General features: G+C 57.8%; 1 protein-coding gene and 1 long non-coding RNA gene across 4 annotated transcripts; one reads left to right on the forward strand and one right to left on the reverse strand.

Moving 5' to 3' along the window:
• Positions 1–1,192: 1,192 nt before the first annotated feature.
• LOC100522579 (leukocyte immunoglobulin-like receptor subfamily B member 3) lies at positions 1,193–8,568 on the reverse strand. Of its 2 annotated transcripts, none has more exons than XM_084962030.1 (13): positions 8,457–8,568; positions 8,264–8,299; positions 7,796–7,880; positions 7,349–7,651; positions 6,840–7,136; positions 6,287–6,589; positions 5,685–5,735; positions 4,587–4,715; positions 4,208–4,250; positions 4,092–4,129; positions 3,852–3,898; positions 2,952–3,104; positions 1,193–2,873 (listed from the first exon to the last, which is right to left on the reverse strand). In XM_084962030.1, exons 5-13 carry the CDS (start codon positions 7,090–7,092, stop codon positions 2,727–2,729), a joined length of 1,164 nt encoding a protein of 387 aa, XP_084818156.1. In that variant the 5' UTR covers positions 7,093–7,136; positions 7,349–7,651; positions 7,796–7,880; positions 8,264–8,299; positions 8,457–8,568; the 3' UTR covers positions 1,193–2,726. The 2 variants fall into 2 exon arrangements, with proteins under 2 accessions (XP_084818156.1, XP_020950608.2); XM_021094949.2 differs by having other exon boundaries at positions 7,796–8,080.
• A 1,981-nt stretch (positions 8,569–10,549) lies between these two features.
• LOC146402476 (uncharacterized) lies at positions 10,550–13,530 on the forward strand. Of its 2 annotated transcripts, none has more exons than XR_014806690.1 (3): positions 10,550–10,815; positions 11,433–11,531; positions 11,887–13,530. It is a non-coding gene; the product is annotated as an uncharacterized LOC146402476 (long non-coding RNA). The 2 variants fall into 2 exon arrangements; XR_014806691.1 differs by having other exon boundaries at positions 10,550–10,706.
• Positions 13,531–18,724: the final 5,194 nt, after the last annotated feature.

An 18,724-nucleotide genomic window follows, 5' to 3' on the forward strand; every position in this document is an offset into this window, starting at 1 on the left:
TTTATTGTGGCTGTTTTACAATCCTTTTGGAGAATGCCAGTATCTGTGTCACCTCGGTGTTAGCATCTGATAACAATGTTTATTTCTCCCTCCAGATGAGCTTCTCCTGGTTTGTGTGCAGGTGGATGCTTTTTCCAGTCGGGACCTGGACGTTATGCTACGAGGCTCTGGGTCTCAGCTAAGGAAACCGTCTGCCACAGAAGGACTTTTCCGACCCATGCGGACTCCTTCCTGCCAGGTGGAGGGGACAGTCAGGTGCCCGACGCGGTCTCCTCTGACAGCCTCTGTGTCACTCCCGGGGCCTCCGCAGTCGTGGTGCCTTTTCCGCTGCCTTCCCTCCACTCTTCAGAGCACAGAGCGACTGCGGCTCAGGTGCAGACCACGGCCCTCAGGCAAATATCACACGAAAGGGAGGCACACAGACACCTGCTTTTCCCAGCGCTCATAAAAGCTATGTGTTCACGGCAGTGTTGTCTAGTGAGTGTGCAGTAGCACTGTGTGTGTCAAAAACCAATGTGGGGAGCTGCCGCTGTGGCTCAGCGGGTTACAAACCCGACTAGTATCCATGAGGACGCGGTTTTGATCCCTGGCCTCACTCTGTGGGTTAAGGATCCTGTGTTTCTGTGGCTGTGGTGTAGGTCGGCGGCTGCAGCTCCGACTTGACCTCTCGCCTGGGCACTTCCATATGCTGAGGGTGGACCCCTAAAAAAAGCAAAAAATACCAGGAGTTTCCAATGTGTTGCAGTGGAAACGAACCCCACTAGGAACCATGAGGATGCAGGTTCGATCCCTGGCCCCACTCAGTGGGTTAAGGATCCGGCGTTTCCGTGAGCTGTGGTGTAGGTCGCAGACGTGGTTTGGATCCTGTGTCACTGTGGCTGTGCAGTAGGCTGGCCACTGTAGCCTCGATCGGACCCCTGGCCTGGGAACCTCCATATGCCGCTGGTGTGGCTTCCCCCCAAAAAACCAAAAAAAAAAAAAGAATGATTTCTGAGGAGTGATTTTTCTCAGGGTTACTTGTGATGCTGCTTCCTGGCTTAAATCCTCATTTTCTCCCCAATGAAACGTAAGTCTCAAGAAAAAAGAAAGAGTTTTGGAGTTCCCTGGTGCCTCAGTGGATCAAGGATCTGGCATTGTCACTGCTGTGCCTCGGGTTCCATCCTTGGCTGGGAAATATCCACGAGGTACAGGCATGACCAAAAAACCCAATTTATTGTAGATTTTTACAGATGCTTTGATAAATGATAGTATAGGTTCTTTTATTTCTGAGTTTTTAATTATAGATTGGTGATGTCTTTAATCAAAAGCCTTTCATCTTTTGGTATATATGTATATATATTTTGGCCACACTCATGGCATACCAAATTCCAGGACCAGGGATTGAACCCATCATCAGAGCCACAGCAGTGACAATGCTGGATCCTTCACCTACGAGAGTACCAGGGAACTCCATCAGTATTTTTTTTCTATTTAATCTTTTTCTTCTTTGGCCACACCCATGGCATATGAAGTCACTGGGCCAGGGACAGACTCCAAGCCACAGCTGTGACGTTGGTAGCAGCTGCGACAACAGCGGACCCTGAAGCCGGCTGGTCTGGGGTTGGAACCCACGCTGCTGCAGAGACAATGCCTGGATGCTTAAGCTGCTGCACCATAGTGGGACTCCCTCTGTCATCTTTCAGTGTTTGGCTTGTGTTGGTTGGCATTGGAGGATGAAACCAATCCTGCATTCCTGAAAAAAATACCCGCACGGTCACAGCATCCTCCTGGATGCTAGTTGGGTTCATTACCACTGAGCCATGACGGGAACTCCAAGATTTGTTATCTCCGTTTATCTCCATCATTTTGGTAAATTGTATTTTTGAGAATTTTTGTCCCTTTCATCTACATTTTCTTGTGGCATAAAATCGTTCACACAGTTCTATTTATTTGTGTATTTAGTTTTTCTTTTTTGGCCTCCTTGGAGCATGCGGAATTCCGAGGCCAGGGATCAGGTCTGAGTCGTATGCAGTGTCTGCGGCAATGCTGGACCCTTAACACCCGGTGCCAGGCCGGGGATCGAACCTGCATCCTAGTGGTCAGAGATCCTGCTGATCCCGTGAGCCACGGTGGGAACTCCATAAAGTTCTTTACTTAAAACTGTAGGGGAGTTCCCTTGTGGCTCAGTGGGTTAAGGATCCGGCATTGTCATTGTTGTGGTGAGGGTTTGATCCCTGGTCCAGGACCTTCTGCATGATGCAGGCGTGGCCAGAAAAGAAAAACCCCAGAAAACCCCATCTGTAGGGTCTGCGTAGTGTCCCGACAAGGGTCACGTGTGCCTTCGTCCCTTGACCCTTGGTTCCCGTGCCTGGGGTTTGAGCGTGTGATCGGTGTTGGCAAGAATGGCATGTTGGCTCTCTGGATTTTCCTCCAGTTTTTGCTTGTCCTCCTTGGTACTGATTCTTGTCATTCTAATTTCCCTCTTTCTACCTTCGTTTGGAATAATGTACGATTCTCTTTCCAAATCCCTGGTAGTTGAGAGGTCTGTTGCTTTATGTCCAACATGTGGGGTTGTTAGTTCCTTAGGGTGGAAGGTGACCCCAGAGGGCCCCCGGAGCTCCTGGACTCGTGTGAGGAGTCCCGGCTGGTGGGTGGTCCTTAGGGGGTGTCCACGGCCAGCAGCTCCCGTGCCTGCTGGGGTGCCTGCAATCCAGTCCCTGGAATGCGGGGTCTGGGTCCTTGGGGGGCTAGCAGATGGCGAGAGCAGCATACACGCTGGGCTCTGCTGGGGGCTCCCCAGACTGGGAGGAAGGGGGTGCCGTTGTCCCCCGACTGAGGGTCCCGTGGCTCAGCTGGGCGTAGGTCACGTCCTGGGCATCTGCAGATGCAGCAGCCTGCAGTGGGGGAGAGAGAGTCCAGCTGTACCTCTGGGGTGAGGGGCAGCCTGGGGGCCCAGAGAGGCAGACACCCACCTGACCGTCCCCCTGCCTGTCGTCTTCGGCTGGTCTGTCCAGCAGTGCCCCCGACGGGGAGGGAGGAGAGGGGGCCACCCCCCGCCTCACTCTCGATCTGGAGTGGTTGACCTGGGCGTAGGTCTGCTCCTGGGGGGCTCCATGCTGCCCGTTCTGCTGGAGGGAGACGGTGAGACAGAAACAGCACCTCCCGGGTCCCGCTCCCCTCCTGCAGTCAGTGTTCCCCTCTGTGGTCCGCTGGGGGCCCTTTCCTGATGGAATCGCCAGGGCTCCCTCACACCTTGGGGCCTCTGGGGGTCCTGATTCTGTCTCAGCACCTGATTCTGTCTCAGCACCTGTCCTTGCTCATGTGGCTCCAGCCACACCGCCCACCTTCCTGCCACAGCCCGTCTCGGCCTCAGCCAGGAGCTTTGCACTTGCTGCCCCCCGCCAGCACCCAGTCCTCTTCTCTTGCTTTATCTCCCTGAGTCTGAGGACCCTGCCTGCCCCTCTGCATAGCCTCTCTCTCCCCACTGCAGGGGAGCTCAGGCAGTGTGGACCGTGCTCCCTCTGCAGCTGCAGCACCTACAGGGGGCCGGGCGAGGTGCTCCCCTGGGCCCGTCTGTTGGGAGCAGGAAGGTCGGGAGCCTGGGCACTTGCGGGCCATTCCCTTATCCACGTATCCTCCTGAGCCGCGGGGCTGCATCCAGCACCAGAGGGTCAGACAGAGGAGGAGGAGTCAGGAGAGGGGACCCCGAAGGTGGGGCCACAAGTGGACAGGAGGGGGATGACCCGGAGGCCCAGAGGAGAGGCCAGTGTGGGTGCTGGTGGAGCTGGGGTGTGGGCACTGAGACGGCTGCCCTGGGTGAAGTTGGGCCACAAGAAGGTCTTTGGTGGCCTGGCCAGGAGCAGGGGTCTCACCAGATGGTCCAGCTCCGTCCCCTCCTCAGACTGCTTCAGGGCAGCATCTGCTGGGGCAGAACGGGGAGGGAGGCCTTGCTGGGCAGGACTCCCTGAGATTTCTCAGGGCTGGACCCCCTGTACCCAGAAGGCAGGTGATGGGTGCTGCATCAGTCCTTGCCCCACCTTGGGCTCCCGTCCCCCCACCCCCCGCAGAGCTCTCCGCCCCTACCCCCAGGGCCACCCTCCTCTTCTGCTCACAGAGGTTCTGGTCCTGGGTGTCGGCGGCTGGGCTGGAGCTGGGAGGAGATGGGGGTGTTAGGGGCGGACGGGGCTGCGGGCAGCTGGGAGCCTGGGGTCTTTGGGGCAGGAGTCACCTGTTCTGCAGGCCTCTGTCCTCGGGTTCTGGGTCTGCAGCCCCTGCAGGAAGTTGGAGGTCAGCATTGCCCTGCGTGGGGTCAGCGGGCACACCTCAGCCTGGGCCTGTTATACCCCCTGCTCCACGGGGCTCCAGGGCAAGAAGGAAACCCTGACTCCTTCCCGCACGTGGGTGTCAGTGTTTCAGGACATGAGACCCGAGAAACCCCCTGCATGTCTGCCTGTGACCTGTCGTTAAGAGTTTTCGTTCCAGATTTTCAGACTTGAGACTCTGGACCATCTCTAGCTGACCTCACCCACCTCTTTCTTTGGTTCCCGTTGGCTAGTGCCCTAAGCCCGGTGCCTCTGGGGGCCTGGGTCCCCCTGTTCCCTGCTCACCTGACTTCCTGCATCTGTCCTGACCCCGGTGTCGGTGTCGATGTCGGATGAGGAGGAAGAGGAGGAGGAGCAGCAGCAGGATGAAGGCCACCGAGACCCCGATCAGAAGGCTCAGGTACCATGGGAGGCCTGGGGCACCAGTGAGGTCATGAGCCATTTAATCGTGCACCTACTGTGTGCCAGACTCCTGCTGGGGTCTGTGCATTCACCTCCCCTACCCACTCGCCCATTTTACAGATGGGGAAACTGAGGCCCAGACGGGGAAATCAGGGCGCTGGGCGACCCAGCCTGGATGACAGCCCTGGGACTGGCACCCAGGACTCTGGGCTCCCTGAGCTCTCCTCGTGCTGCCTCCCTGGCAGACACCAGCTTCCTGCTCAGGGGCTCCTCCTGTGCAGGGGGCCCTGTCCCAGGGTCTCATCCGTGGCTGAGGGTCCTTCCTTGTCACCCTGCCCACCCCAGACTAGCTGGACTGTGGGAGGGGGGTACCTGGGGTGGAGTCTGTGTCCCCCCCCACCAGGTGCACCCCCTGCAGGCCCTGGTGCCCTTGGAAGTTCCATGCTGGGGGCTGTATCCCCTGGAGCTCTGTGAAGCTGGGTGTCACTGTGTCTCACCTGATGGCAGCCCTGTGATCCCGGGGCAGGGGACCAGGGAGCCCGCCACCCTCGGACCCGAGACTCTGAGGAGGGAGGCCCCTGGCTGGTCTGACAGTGGGAGCGGGGACTGCAGCCAGGAGTCTGAGCCCAGCCCTTGTGCTTCCCCCTGGAGCTGAGCTCCCCAGGCTGAAGGGGAAGCACACGGACGCCAAGACCCCTGTCCTGCTCCCCCCCCCCCCCTACAGTGTCACCATCATGCTGAGAGGGGACAGGACCCCATCCAGTCCCTCCTGAGGGCCTGCCTGTGAGGCCTCCTGTCCCGGGGGTTCCCGGCAGAATCAGACCTGGAAGGACCCCCGAGCTCTGGGCCTCGACTCTCTCCTTTGACACGTGGATAGGCGGGGGGTGGGGGCATCCATGACCGAATGTCCAGAGGTGCCTGACCCGGGGGCACAGCCCCACCCTGCCCCCCGTGGACCCCCCTCCATAGACCCGCACTCACCCCTGTCGGGGCGTGAGTCCGTGGGGCGGAGGGGCTGATCCTGGGAGCCTCCTGGGGGTCAGGATGGGAGGTGAGGGGGCTGGTCCCAACATCTCCCTCCCCATGACCCCCTCCACCCCCCCCTCAGAGCTCGTGGAGCCCTCGGGTCCCCCCACATATCTGCCCAACCCCACCCCGCCCCAGGACACAAGCTGCGCTGGGATTGGAGCAAGAGTTAGGTCAGCTGAGAGCTTGAGGGACAGGCCTGGGACCAGTGGTGCACTCACTGGACAGAGGCCCCCGTGACTCCCCAGCTTGGAATTGGGCCTGTGGGTGGGGATGGGGCCCCAGAGGATCCTGGGAAAGGGCTGTGGGTGGGCGAGAGGTTGCAGCTCCTCGGGGCTCCCCACCTCCGCTCACGCTCCTCCCCGAATCTGCCCTGCGGCCGCCCCATGGCCTTCTCCCTCCTCCCCCGAGGACCCTGGAGATGAGATGGGGGAAGGGGGCAGGATCTCTCCATCCCCCTGGGGGGTGACCCTCCGTTGAGTCCACTTCACTGCACCCTAGAAAGGGGGTCCCCCTAGAGCTGCCCATGGGGACACACAGAGGACAGGTCCCCTCACCTGAGACCACGAGCTCCAGGGGCTGACTGGGCTGTGACAGTAGGTAGGGGTCCCTGGTGAGTGAGCCGTAGCACCTGTAGGTGCCCCCGTGGGCCGAGGTCACAGGACCCATGGAGAACTGGGCCTGGTTCTGCCCAGCTCGGGGCTGTGACCTAAGACGCAGCGGGGGGTGGGCCGCCCCCTCCTTGGACAGAAGGAAAGTGTCCATGGGAACCCATGACCGACACAGCAGGGTCACGTTCTGTCCTGCAGCCACCGAGGGGCCCGGTTGCACCGAGATGTAGGCTGTGCCAATGAGCCGTCCTGGAGAGAGGGAAGGGGTGAGGGGCTGCCGGCCAGCCTGGTTCTGAACAGAGACTCGGCAGGGCCTCTCCGAGCACCCTCCTCTGTGTGTATCTGTGTTTCTCTGAGCCTCTCCATCGCCCACCACCCCCTGTCTGTCTGTCCCTCCCTCCCTAGGGACCCTTCCCCCTGGTCCCAGCATTCCTCCTGGGGCTCCCCCAGCAGGGCCTGTGCAGAGTGTGGGTCCCCGTCTGACCCGCTGGCTCCTCACCTGCCACCAGGATGTCCAGGGGGTCACTGGGGGCCGACCACAGGGAGGAGAGGTTGTGTCCACCGTAGCATCTGTACCGGCCCCCAGGGTGGCTGCTCACCTGGCCCAGGGGGAAGTGGGCCTGAGAGAGCCCAGCCAGGGGCTGCCAGGCAGGGCTCTGTTGGAGGTCCTGTGGCCCCTCCTTGGCCAGAGCAAACCTGTCGTAGCTGATGGCAGAGCGACACTGGAGGGTCAGGCTCTGTCCAGTGGCCATGACATGGCCCTGCGGGATCAGGAGGGAGGGCTTCCCAGAGTCCCCTGGGGAGAGAGAGCCCTGGGTTAGGGGCTGCTTCCCCCATGACCCCCTTGTCCCCCCTGACCTCCAGTCTCACTGTCTCTCACACTTTGGGTTCTTGTCCAGGAGCCCCACCCCCTGAGCCTCCCACTCACATGGGGCTCTGCTCTGAGCCAGGCCCTCAGGGACCTGCCTGAGGCCCCAAAGCCTCTGGGACCAGGCTGTACCCCCTCACCTGAGACCAGGAGCTCCAGGGGGTCACTGGGGTGTGACCACACCTGGGGTTTGTCTCTGAAATAGCCATAGCATCTGAATGTCCCCCTGTGGCTGGGGGTCACGGGGCCCACAGGGAACAGGGCCCGGGTCTGCCCATCGGGGCGTCTCTGTGTGTCCAGGGTCCAGGAGGACTTGTGTTCTCCTTCCTTAGTCAGGATGAACCTGTCATATCTGTGCCATGAGCCACACTGGAGGGTCACGTTCCCTCCTGAGGCCACCACAGGGCTGGGCAGCGCTGAGAGGGCGGGTTTTTCGGAGGCTCCTAGGAGAGAGGGGGGCAGCTTGTTACCTGGGGCTCACAGCCCCTGAGCTCCCCCAGGGCTGGGCTGTGAGAGGGACCCACCCTGAGAGCAGATCCCTGCCTGAGGGCAGAGCCTGATGCTGGGCCCCCTGAGTGTCCTCTCACCTGTCACCACCAGCTCCAGAGTGTCACTGGGCTCTGACCTGCCAGTGGGGCTGATGTAGTAACAGCGGTATCTCCCTGCGTAGACCTGGGTCATGTATTGAATGGAGAACTTGGCCTTGTCCCCAGCCTCCCGTGGGGTCTGTCTGTCCCAGGGAGTTGGGATTCCCTCTTTAACCAGATGGAACTCCTGGGCCCACAGAGCCCCCTGACACCAGATGGTCACAGGGCTCCCCCAGGTGACCAGAGGGCCTGGCTCAGCCCAGAGGGTGGGTTTGGGGAGGGTCCCTGGAAGGACAAGAGAGACCAGGTCACAAGACCTCCCCACCCCAGGCCCCCAGCTCTCAGCCCAACCCTGCCTGACTCCCCCCCCTCCAGCCCCTCCCTGCCGTCTCCATGCCCAGTGCCTGGGGGTGGCCCCTTGTCGCCACAGAGGAGAGGAGGCGCTGGCACCCCTGGGCACCGACTCACCTGCCTGCACCTGGGTCCCCAGGCCAACACTCAGCCCTGGAAGAAAGCACCTGTGAGGACTCGCCCTGGACTCTGAGCAGAACCTCTCATGCCCGGGCGCCCCCTGGGTGCTGGGTGTCCCAAGAGCACAGGGTGGTGTGGGGAGGGGGCGGGTCCCCCCCGGAGCAGGGCTTCCCCTCGCCCTGCATCTCACCGAGGCAGAGCAGGCCCGGGAGCGTGGGGGTCATGGCGTCTCCTCCCCGTGGTCCAGGCTGTGCAGCTGGAGGAAAGCCCGGCGCCCTCAGGACAGACAGGGCCCAGGGTGTGGCCCCTCGGAGGCCGGTCCTCCCTGTCACGGGGTTGTTACCTCAGCAGCCCCACAGGAAGGGGAACTGCCTCTTCTCGGGAGCCTGGCTCTATTTTTGTGGGGTTGTTTTTGTTTTTGTTTGGTCTTTTTAGGGCCCCTGTTGCTGCATATGGAATTTCCCAGGCTATGGTGGCATCAGAGCTAGCAGGTGCCAGCCGGCAAGACAGCCATGGCAACACGGCATCCGAGCCGCATCTGTGACCTACACCTCAGCTTATGGCCACACCGGTGTCTTAACCCACTAAGCAAGGCCCGGGTTTCTTACTGCTGAGCCATGTCCACAACTACCCTGCTTCTTGTTTGCGGACAGCCTTGGTGCCTTCCTGGCATCCCTGTCCAGTGATGGGAACCAGGGCCCGTCCTTCCCTCTGAGAGGCTCCCCCTGGGGTCTAGCTCCCTCCCCAACCCGCCCACCAGCACGTCCCTGTGGGTGCTGGGAGTGGACGGGGCCACAGACCCTGGCGATGCTTCAGGGAAGACGCAGGTGCCCACCACAGCCAGGGCTCAGTGCAGCACGGACCTGTGTGTGGCTTCTGAGTCTGGCTCAGGCAAGTGGCAGTGAGCTGGGAGGGGAAGAAGGAAGATGTGGGAAGGAGAGGCTCCTCTGCTCCTGGCCCGGAGGGCGGGCTTCTGTTTGTCCCACCCCTCCAGGGGCTTCTCTGTGTCTCTCCTGCAACAGCATCCACCCCACCTCCGTGGGCTCAGGCCCTGAGCTCTTCCTGCCTCTTCCTGACCCTTGGTCCTTGGCGGGGCGTCCTCCTCCTGCCGAGGTCCTGCCTTGCAGCTTTAGAGGACCCTGATGTGGGTGAGGGCTTCCTTTGAAGGAAACCACTTCCTTCAAGTGTCGCCTCTGCTCCTGGAGCCTCGAGAGCAGTGCCCTTTCTCTAAGCCTGAGTTTCCTCCTCCACCTGTTGTCAGGAACCCCACTCCTGGGAGGGGTGTGGGCTGAGCGCTGACTGGGTCCCCTGGAGGACTGGTCATGTTACCTTCCCGACTGAGTGACAGAAGGACCGGGTTGGGACATGAAAGGGCCGTGGGCTCAGACTCCCTGGCAAAGTGGATGCTTGCTGTGCCCAACCACCAGCACCACCGCCCCCCTCCCCCCGGAGCTGGGCTCTGCTGTGAACCCTGAGAAAGGCCCCTCAGACCGTTTGTGACCCAGGTAGCCACAGGCCCAGGCAGAAGAAGAGGAAGAAAGTTCCCAGAGTGGAGAGGGGCCCAGGGAAGGAGCGGAGAGGCCCCGGGGGTCCAGGTCATCCGGGGGCCTCAGGGAGGGGGACCCTAGCTGCTCACAGTGGGGAGGGGCCAGGGCTCCAGGCGAGGGTGGACGCTGTGCCCCTGTGTCCCCCGTGTTGCTGGGCGGGCCTGGGTCTGCTCGCGGACCCAGACACATGGCAGAGCTGAGCCGCGGCCCCCGTGGGCCTGAAACCGAGCGCAGCCAGTGTGGGCGGCTGTGCACCTCCGCGAGGCGCTGGTGCGAGGCTTGCCTGGGCATCTTGCCGGCAGCCCCTCCAGCAGGTGCTGCGTCTGAGACCTTGGACCCCGCGGGGCCAGAGGGGCTGCCGGCCTGCCCTGGTCAGCCGGACTCGCAGGAGCGCCCTGGGAGAAGCGTGCTCTGCAGGCTGGGTGTGCGCCCCAGCGGGCGTCCAGGGCCCCTCCGGAGGGGGACCGGCCCGCAGACCGCAGGCTGCCGAGGAAGGGTGCCGGTCCGTGCGAGGTGAGGCGTCAGTGGGGGAAAACCGGGGCGCCCTCTTGCATGGAGCGCGTTCCCGTCTCTGGAAAGGAAGTGGCAGCAAGTGTGTGGGTTATGTGCTAGAAGCCCCGGCAGTTTCCAAAAACAGAAGTGTTAGCAATGACAAATGCAGTGGCATCAACACATGAGACCCTTGATCGCAAGAGGAGCTCGTGAGCGAGGCCCCTTGTGCAGGAGGAAAGGGAATCTTGGAGCTGTTCCAGAAGGCTGTGCAGAGAGGTGAGAAGTGGAAGTTCCAGATCCTGCAGAAGATGCGGGGGTCCCCCTTGGTGTCTGCTGTGGGCGTCAGAAGGAAAGAAGCTCATGCTCAGGACACAAGTACCCGGATTTTGCACCGTGTGGATGTGAGTTCAGGATCTGACTGCAGTGGCTCGGGTGTCTGTGGAGGCGGGCGTTGGATCCCCCCAGCCCAGTGCAGAAACTTACAGGATCTGGTGTTGCGGCAGCTGCCTGGTAGGTCGCAGCTGTGGTTTGGATTTGCTCCCTGGCCCCCAAAACTTCCATATGCCGTGGGAGGAACGAGAGAGAGAGAAGGAACTGAGCATTTTGCAGAGGTGAAGACAGACCAGCCCGGTGCTGAAATGCTTAGATTTAAAAGGACATCTGGGAGTTCCCGTTGTGGCACAGTGGAAAGGAATCCGATTAGGAACCATGAGGTTGTGTGTGGATCCCTGGCCTCGCTCAGTGTGTTTAGGATCCAGCATTGCTTGAGCTGTGGTGGTCACAGATGCGGCTCGGATCTGGCGTGGCTGTGGTTGGGGTGTAGGCCAGCAGCTGTGGCTCCCGTTCGACCTCAAGCCTGGCAAGCTCGATATGCCATGGGTGCGGCTCTAAAAAGCAAAACAAAAACAAAAACAAAAAGAGAAAACAAAAAAAGAGACTTCTGTATCTTGAGCCTTCCTGGTAAATGAAGAGAAGGAAGGGCAAATTAGAAAAACCGTTTCCAGCCCTGAATTGTACGCTTTAAAATGGCTAATTCTATTTTATGGACATTTCTACTTAAAAAATTCAAGGAGGACTGGCGAGGGGCCCTAAAAATGTCCTAAATGTCTTCCTCTGGAAACTGAAAGGTACCATCGAGAGAATGACGGGCTAACATTGGGCTGCGACTCCACCGAACCGGAAAGTGATGCCCGAAGATACTGGAGAAGCACATCAAGGAATGAATGGTGAGAGCGTGTATTGGGAGCCCACTTGTTTGTAAGGGTCAACAGGGCCCGGGTCATCAGGGGAGAAATCCCTGAACACAGAGAGATCCTGGGCACCTCGGACCCTGTCGAGCTGGGTCTCCCCCACTCCTCAGGCTGCATCTGTTGTGGCCAGACCCAGGCCTGTGGCTGTTCCCAGGGCGGGGGTGGAAGCCAGACCCCAGCAGTGACAAGGCCGGGTCCTTCCTGGGCTGCGCCGCCGGGGGGCGCCCCAGGCTGCATCTTCACCAGAGAGAAGGAGGGCTTGGGGGCAGGGATCCCCTCACCAGCTTTGTCGTTGCCTCTCCTTTCCCCGCATGACACACGTTCTTTGAAGGAAGCAAACGTTTTCCGCTGACCTGATGGACTGAGAGCGAAAGAAGGCGAGTTCCCAGTGAGGGTTTCCCGCTCATGAGAGGAGCACGAGGTGATGTCGTGGAGAGAGTGAGATGCGACAGGGAGGGAGACATGGCCCCGAAGCTGTGGGACGTGCCGCAGACACACTCGCGCCCACACAGACACGCCTGCACACGTGCCCGAGGCGTGCACACGCGCGCACACACACACTCGTGTGTACGAGTGCTCAGCATCCAGGACACGATGCCTGGAACCGAGTCCCCTCTGAAGCGGGAGGGGAAGGCGTGCTTGTTCCGAAAGAGCAGCGTGGGAGCGACCGGCGCCAATCAGAGCAGGGACCTTCCCACGTACTTGGTCAAATTAAACGAAACCAGAGTCTTCAGCTTTACTGAGATGCAATTGGTGGAAATTGTACGTGCGGAAGAGGTACCAGTGGATTCTTTATTGTTTTCGGTTTAGGGCCGCACCCGAGTCACTTGGAGGTTCCCAGGCTAGGGGTGGAATCGGGGTGCAGCTGCCAGCCTGGGCCACAGCCACAACCCCTCTGGATCTGGGACACATGTGTGACCCCCAGCACAGCTCACAGCAACGCGGGACCCTTAACCCACTGAGGGAGGCCAGGGATGGAACACGAAGCCTCATAAATGCTCGTCAGGTTGGTTTCTGTTGATCCCTGATGGGAACTTCACCACGTGACACTTTGATTCATTTTTCAGTGTGAAATCGTTACCACAGTCACATAGTTCATGTCTCTCTCTGTGTGTGTGTGTGTGTGTGTGTGTGTGTGTATGTGAGTGTGAGTGATGTTTTCTGACCCATTCATCTGCCGACAGCTGTCGAGGTGGTTTCCGTGGCTCGGCTCCGGCTGTCGTGAGGGATGCAGCAGTGGACAGGGACGTGCAGGTGTCTCTCTGTGACGCTGATGTTACCTGCTGGGGACATAGATCAAGACGGGAAATAGCTGCATGTGGCCGGTCTGTCTCTCTCCTTCTCTTTGACAGATGTTTGCGTTCCCACCAACCATGCCCAAGGCCCTCTTTTCTGCACGTGTTTGTCAGCCTTGCTGCCCTGGGTCTTTTCCCACTAGCTGTTGTAACAGGTGCAGGGGGTCTCTCCCCGTGTGTGTTTCATGATTTGCCCCGAGAGGAAGGAGGCCCCCATTTAACACCTGTATTTATATATGCATGGCGACTGCAGTTTGAGGTGGGATCTCCCTTCCCAGAGCAGGGATTGAACCCGGGGTCAGCGGGGAGAGCGCCGGGTCCTAAGCCCTAGACCGTCAGGGAACTCCCTCCCTCCCTGTGGTTTTGACCAGGGTTTCCCTGCTGGTCGGTGAGGGGCCACAGCTTTTCAGGGACTGTTTGGCCATTTGGATCTTCTTTTGAGAAACGTCTCTTCGGGTGTTTTGCCCCATGAACATCAGCTTGTTACCGCTTTGCATGCAGTTGTGTGCTCCCCCTGTGTCTGGGGAGGTGACGGCTTGTCAGAGAGACGGTTTGCAGGGATCTTCTTGCTTCTGCTCCTTCATGCTGTTGCCTGTTTCTTTTGTGTGCAGTCGCTTTCATTTGACGGGCTCCTCCTTGTCTCTTCACGTATTTGTTGCTTGTGCTTTTGGGGTCGTAACCGAAAAGCCATGTCCAAACTTGTGTCAGGAAGCTTTGCCAGGAGCGGGTTGAGGATCTAGCGGTGTCCCCGCAGCTGCTGAAGCGGTTGCTGTGGTGCAGCAGGTTCCATCCCTGGCTGGGGAACGTCCATATGTCACGGGTGTTGTAAAAAAAAAAAAAAAAAAAAAAAAAAAAGAAAAAAAGAAAAAAAGAAAAAAGAAAAGAAGCAGAAGCTTTTCCAGTGTTTTGTTCTTGCACTTTTATGGTGTCAGTCCTGTGTTTAAGTTTGTAAACCTTTTTTTTTTTTTTTTGGGCCGAGCCGAGGGCCTGCAGAAGCTCTGGGGCCAGGGAGCCAGTCCTTCCCCTGCTGCACCACCAGGGTGCTCGCCATGGTTAAGTCCTGAACCCATTCTGAGTGGGTTTTGTGTGTGGGGTGCGTCTGGGGCCCATGCCATCCTGTGTGTGGATGTCTCGTGTCCCCACCATCATTTATTTATGGAAGGGCTGTCCTGCCCCGGTCGTGTGTTCTGGCACCCTGTCAAGGATTAGCTCACGGCTTCTCGAAGACAATTCTTTCACCTCATCCGTCAGGCAAGTCACAGGTTTCTGACGTGCTTTGGTCCGTTGATGGGGTTTATCCTGTGGCGTTGGCAGTGTCCCATTTCCCTGAGTCTTCGTGTTCCTCGTTGCTTTGCTTTGGTGTCAGTGGGTTTGCCCATCAGCCCATTAGAGATTCTGGAAGCTCTGAAAGATTTTCTGTGGACGTGCCAACTCTGCTTTCCTCCCTCCTGGGTAGAAGATGCCGAGTTGCTTGCCTTGGCCCCTCCCTCAGCCCTGCACCCCATTTCCCTGAGGGATGATGGGGGAGGCTGAGGCACGGGGCAAGCACCCTCTTCCTCCTACAGACGAGGGCCCCTCCCCTCGATCTTGCAGCTCGGCTGTGCCCCTGCTGAGAGTCCTGTCCCTTTTCCGAGTTCTTTGCTGCCCCCACGTGTGCCTGGAGCCCGGTGCTCTCCGTGATCTGAGTGGAGTGGCAGACAGGTCTCAGGCGGCACCTAAAGCCTGGGGGTGTCACCTGCAGCCTCACTCACTGTCCTCAGAGGGAGGGGGAAGCCTGGGCAGAGGGTGGGGGCCTCTCAGTGTGGAGCTGTGCCAGCCCCATGGAGGGGTGCCAGGGCTAAAGTGAAGCTGCCCTTATTCTCCATTTCAAAGTGGTTTTTCTTGGTTCTTTGCTTTTCCGCGGTGTTGCAACTCATCTGGGCACTGGAGTTTGCAGGAAAGTTAAATGGGCCAAATATTGTTGTTTTATCAGCCTCTCTAACTGAAGGGTCTTTAAAAAGACCCTGTGCTGGCCCAGCTGGGCACACAGTCTTTGAGGTATTCACGCGGGGTTTCCCGAGGGCAGACTCTTCATTGGAGGGAAATAATGCCCCCTGTTCCACTGGAAGTTGTGCAGTGTGTCTCATATTTTTTTTTTCTGTTTTTTTTTTTTTTTTTAATCATTTCTTGGGCCACTCCTGCGGTACATGGAGGTTCCCAGGCTAGGAGTCGAATCTATGCTGTAGCTGCCGGCCTATGCCCGAGCCCCAGCAACGCGGGATCTGAGGCGCGTCTGAGACCCACACCACAGCTCACAGCCATGACAGATCCTTAAACCCTGAGCAATGCCAGGGATCGAACCCGCAACCTCATGGTTCCTAGTCGGATTCGTTAACCACTGAGGCACGATGGGAACTCCTCATTCTGGTTTTTTATTTTTAAATACATTTTTAAAGTTTAAAGTACAGTGTGTCCCATTCTGAACATGGTCTTGGTCCAAGGACAGGCTCTGCTGCGTCTCTCTTGCGCCCTCTGATGGCCACCAGGACGATGGCTCTAAGCTGGGAGAAGAGGGCCTTTCAAGGCCCCCCCAATGCCCAGGCAGGACCTTTTTCCTGAGCTCCAGGTCCTTGTGTACCCCTGCCTCCTCTATATTTCCCCCCTCAGTTCATTGTTCGCCATTAGATATGCTCTTCTCTGCAGGCTCGTGGCCCTGTCTTCTGTCTGACTGAGGAAGCTCCTTTAGGACTAGAGCGCCAGGGGTTCTGCTGTGTTGGGTGGTTCCTCGTGAGTGGAGGTTGATTGGGCCCCTCTCTGACTCGAGCGGGTGGTTTGTCTTTCCTGGATTGTCAGTGTGGTGGTTTGATTTCTGCATATCAAACCAGCCTTGCGTGCCTGGGATAAGCTCCCCTTGGATGTGGCGTAGTACTTTGAAAAGACAGTGTAAAATTTGATTTGAAGGTCACGTTTATGCTCTCGGGGGAGACTGGCCTGCAGGTTTTTGTTGTGTGTCTTGCATTGTCTTTGTTTAGTTTTGTCATTAGAGTGTGGCCTCATAAAGTACAAAGCATTTCCTCTTCATCTGGTGTCTGGGAGAGATTGTGCAGAATTGGTGTTATGGTTCTTACCTGTTTTCTGGAATTTCAAGCCAAGGCTCTGAGGCCTGGAGTTCTCTTTGGGGAGAGTTTTATTAAACGGTGAATTAAATTTCTTGAATGAGAGCTTGGCAAATGCTTTTAAAAAGTCTGACAAGAAAAGTGTTAGTGAGTCTGGGACAGATGGGTTTACTGTACGTGTTTCTGGTTGTGTAAATTAAGACCTTAATTAAGTGAGAACTGTGTCATTACCCATTAGAGTTTCAGGTATGTCGGTGCTACCCAGCAGTTCCTTGCCATGTCAAACCCAGAAAAACTTGCATTATAAAGAGTAAAATATTTCAAGGGTGTCTATAGTAGCAATATTTATAAGCACAAGAGCTGTAGCGTAGGTCACAGATGCAGCTTGGATCAGGCATTGGTGTGGCTGTGGCGGAGGCTGGCAGCTGAAGCTCTGATCTTAACCTCCCTATGCTGTGGGTTCAGCCCCAAAATGAAGAATAAATAAATACTAAGCAAGAAATTGAAGACATTGAATTTCTTTAACAAAAAGGGATTGTAGGAGTTCCTGTCATGGCTCAGGGGTTAACGAATCTGACTAGGAACCATGAGGTTTTGGGTTGGATCCCTGGCTTTGCTCAGTGGGTTAAGAATGCGGCGTTGCCGGGAGCTGTGCGGCGTTGCTGGGAGCTGTGCTGTAGGTTGCAGATGGGGCTCGGATCCCGCCTTGCTGTGGCTCTGGTGTAGGCCGGCGGCTACACCTCCAATTAGACCCCTAGCCTGGGAACCTCCATATGCTGTGGGTGTGGCCCTCCAAAAGGCAAAAGACAAAAAATAAAAAAAATAAAAAATAAAATAAAATAAGATAAAAGGGATTGTAGGTTAAAGCAAATTTTGGCATATTCATAAAATATCATAAAGCAGGTCAGCTTCACCACCTGCTGTTGCTTCAAACTTCAGTCTGAGGATGAATGAGTCGGGGTCTAACACTCAGCACCGCGTTTATAGTGAGCAGTGACGTGGAGTTCCCGCTGAGGCCCAGGGGTTTAATGCTCTGGCTTGTCTCTGTGGAGGGGCCTGTTTGAACCATGGCCTGGAGCAGTGGCTTAAACACCAGTTGTTGTGTGTTGCTTTGCTTTTGAGGGCCACACCCAGGGCATATGGAGGTTCCCTGGTTAGGGGTCGCATTGGAGCTGTAGCTGCCGGCCTACACCACAGCCACAGCAATGCCAGATCCAAGACAGGTCTATGACCTACCCCACAGCTCATGGCAATGCCAGATCCTTAACCCACGGAGCGAGGCCAGGGATCAAACCCACAACCTCATGGTTCCTAGTGGGATGCATTTTCGCTGAGCCACGACAGGAACTCCTAGACACCAGATCTTAAGCCACGGTCTATTGCTGGCCTCTTGTTGCTCCTATATCTTTCTGTTATAAACAAGTGCTGCAGGAGTTCTCACTGTGGCTCTGTGGAAAAGAATCCGACTAGTAGAGTTCTTTTTGTGGCTTGGTGGTTATCGAGTCTGACTAGCATCCGTGAGGATGCAGGTTCGATCCTTGGCTTTGCTCGTTGGGTTAAGTATCTGGCATTGTGATGAGCTGTGGTGTAGGTCACAGCCATGGCTTGGATCCTGCATTGGTGTGGCTGTGGGGTAGTCCAGCAGCTACAGGTCCAATTCTGTCCCTAGCCTGGGCACCTCCATATGCCCAAGGTGTGACCCTAAAAAGCAAAAAGTAAAGCAAAGCAAAACAAAACAAACCATCCGACTAGTATCCATGAGGATGCAGGTTCGATCCCTGGCCTCACTTAGTGGGTCAGGGATCCGGCATTCCTATGCGCTATGGTGTAGGTTGCAGATGTGGCTTCAATTCTGCACTGCCATGGTTGTGGCATAGGCCAGCAGCGGTAGCTCCAGGTCAGCCCCTAGCCTGGGAACTCACATATGCCTCAGGTGAGGCCCTATCTGAGTCTCACCGGGCCCCACACACCCTCATGCCAAAGCCACATCCAGGGAGAGAGACGGGTCCAGGGCAGGCAGGTGAGGATGCAGGGCAGGGCCAGGAGCAGTCCTGTTTAATTCCAGTTCCTTTATCTGCCATAATGTATTTGTTTCCCTTAGGTTCACAGCTGGGGTGAAGGGTCCAGGGTGGTTCGAGAGCTGCCTCGTGTCTGCAGAGAGACTTAAGGCAGAAGCCCAGGCTCGGGCTGGTTCCCAGAGGCTCCTGGGGGCACCGGAGGGGGAGGCTTTGCAGGAGAAAGTGGCCCAGCCCAGCCCGGGGGCGGGCAGCCTGCAGAGGGCGGTCAGGTGGTGGCCCATCTTCCTGGTGAGTTTCACCTGCTCCCCAGGCAGCAGCTCCACGGGAAGTCAGGGAGGTGGGCGTGTGCACTGGGGAGAACCCAGGGCCTTCAGGTCCAGAGGGCCCAGTCCAGGTCTTCTCCAGCAACTCAGCAGCTTCCATGGCCTCCTGGGTTTTCGCCCCTGCTCCTGAGGTGGCTTCTGCTCGTCCTGGAAGAGGCTGCAGCCCCCTCTGCACCTTTGCATTTTCCGGAGAGCTCGGCACCCTCGTGATTCTGCTCAGCAATTCATGGGAGAATTTTCCACACCCTCCTGAGCTGCGTCGTCACAGTGGACAAAGAAGGCCAGCGAGAGGTAGGTGTGAGATGTGGGCAGGTGCCTGTTGACCAGGCGGTCGATGGTGGCCTCCACCTCGGTGGAATGATTCTGACGCATCTGGGCGCTCCTGGTGGGTCAGCAATACGGAGTGAAGCTCAGAAGATGGTGTGGGCTGGTCCTGGA

This window comes from Sus scrofa, chromosome 6 (genome assembly GCF_054392235.1).
Source record: "Sus scrofa isolate SSC_HxYL_T2T_F1_AM1 chromosome 6, Sscrofa_HxYL_maternal_Yorkshire_Landrace_v2.0, whole genome shotgun sequence".
In the NCBI taxonomy this organism is placed as follows: domain Eukaryota; kingdom Metazoa; phylum Chordata; class Mammalia; order Artiodactyla; family Suidae; genus Sus; species Sus scrofa.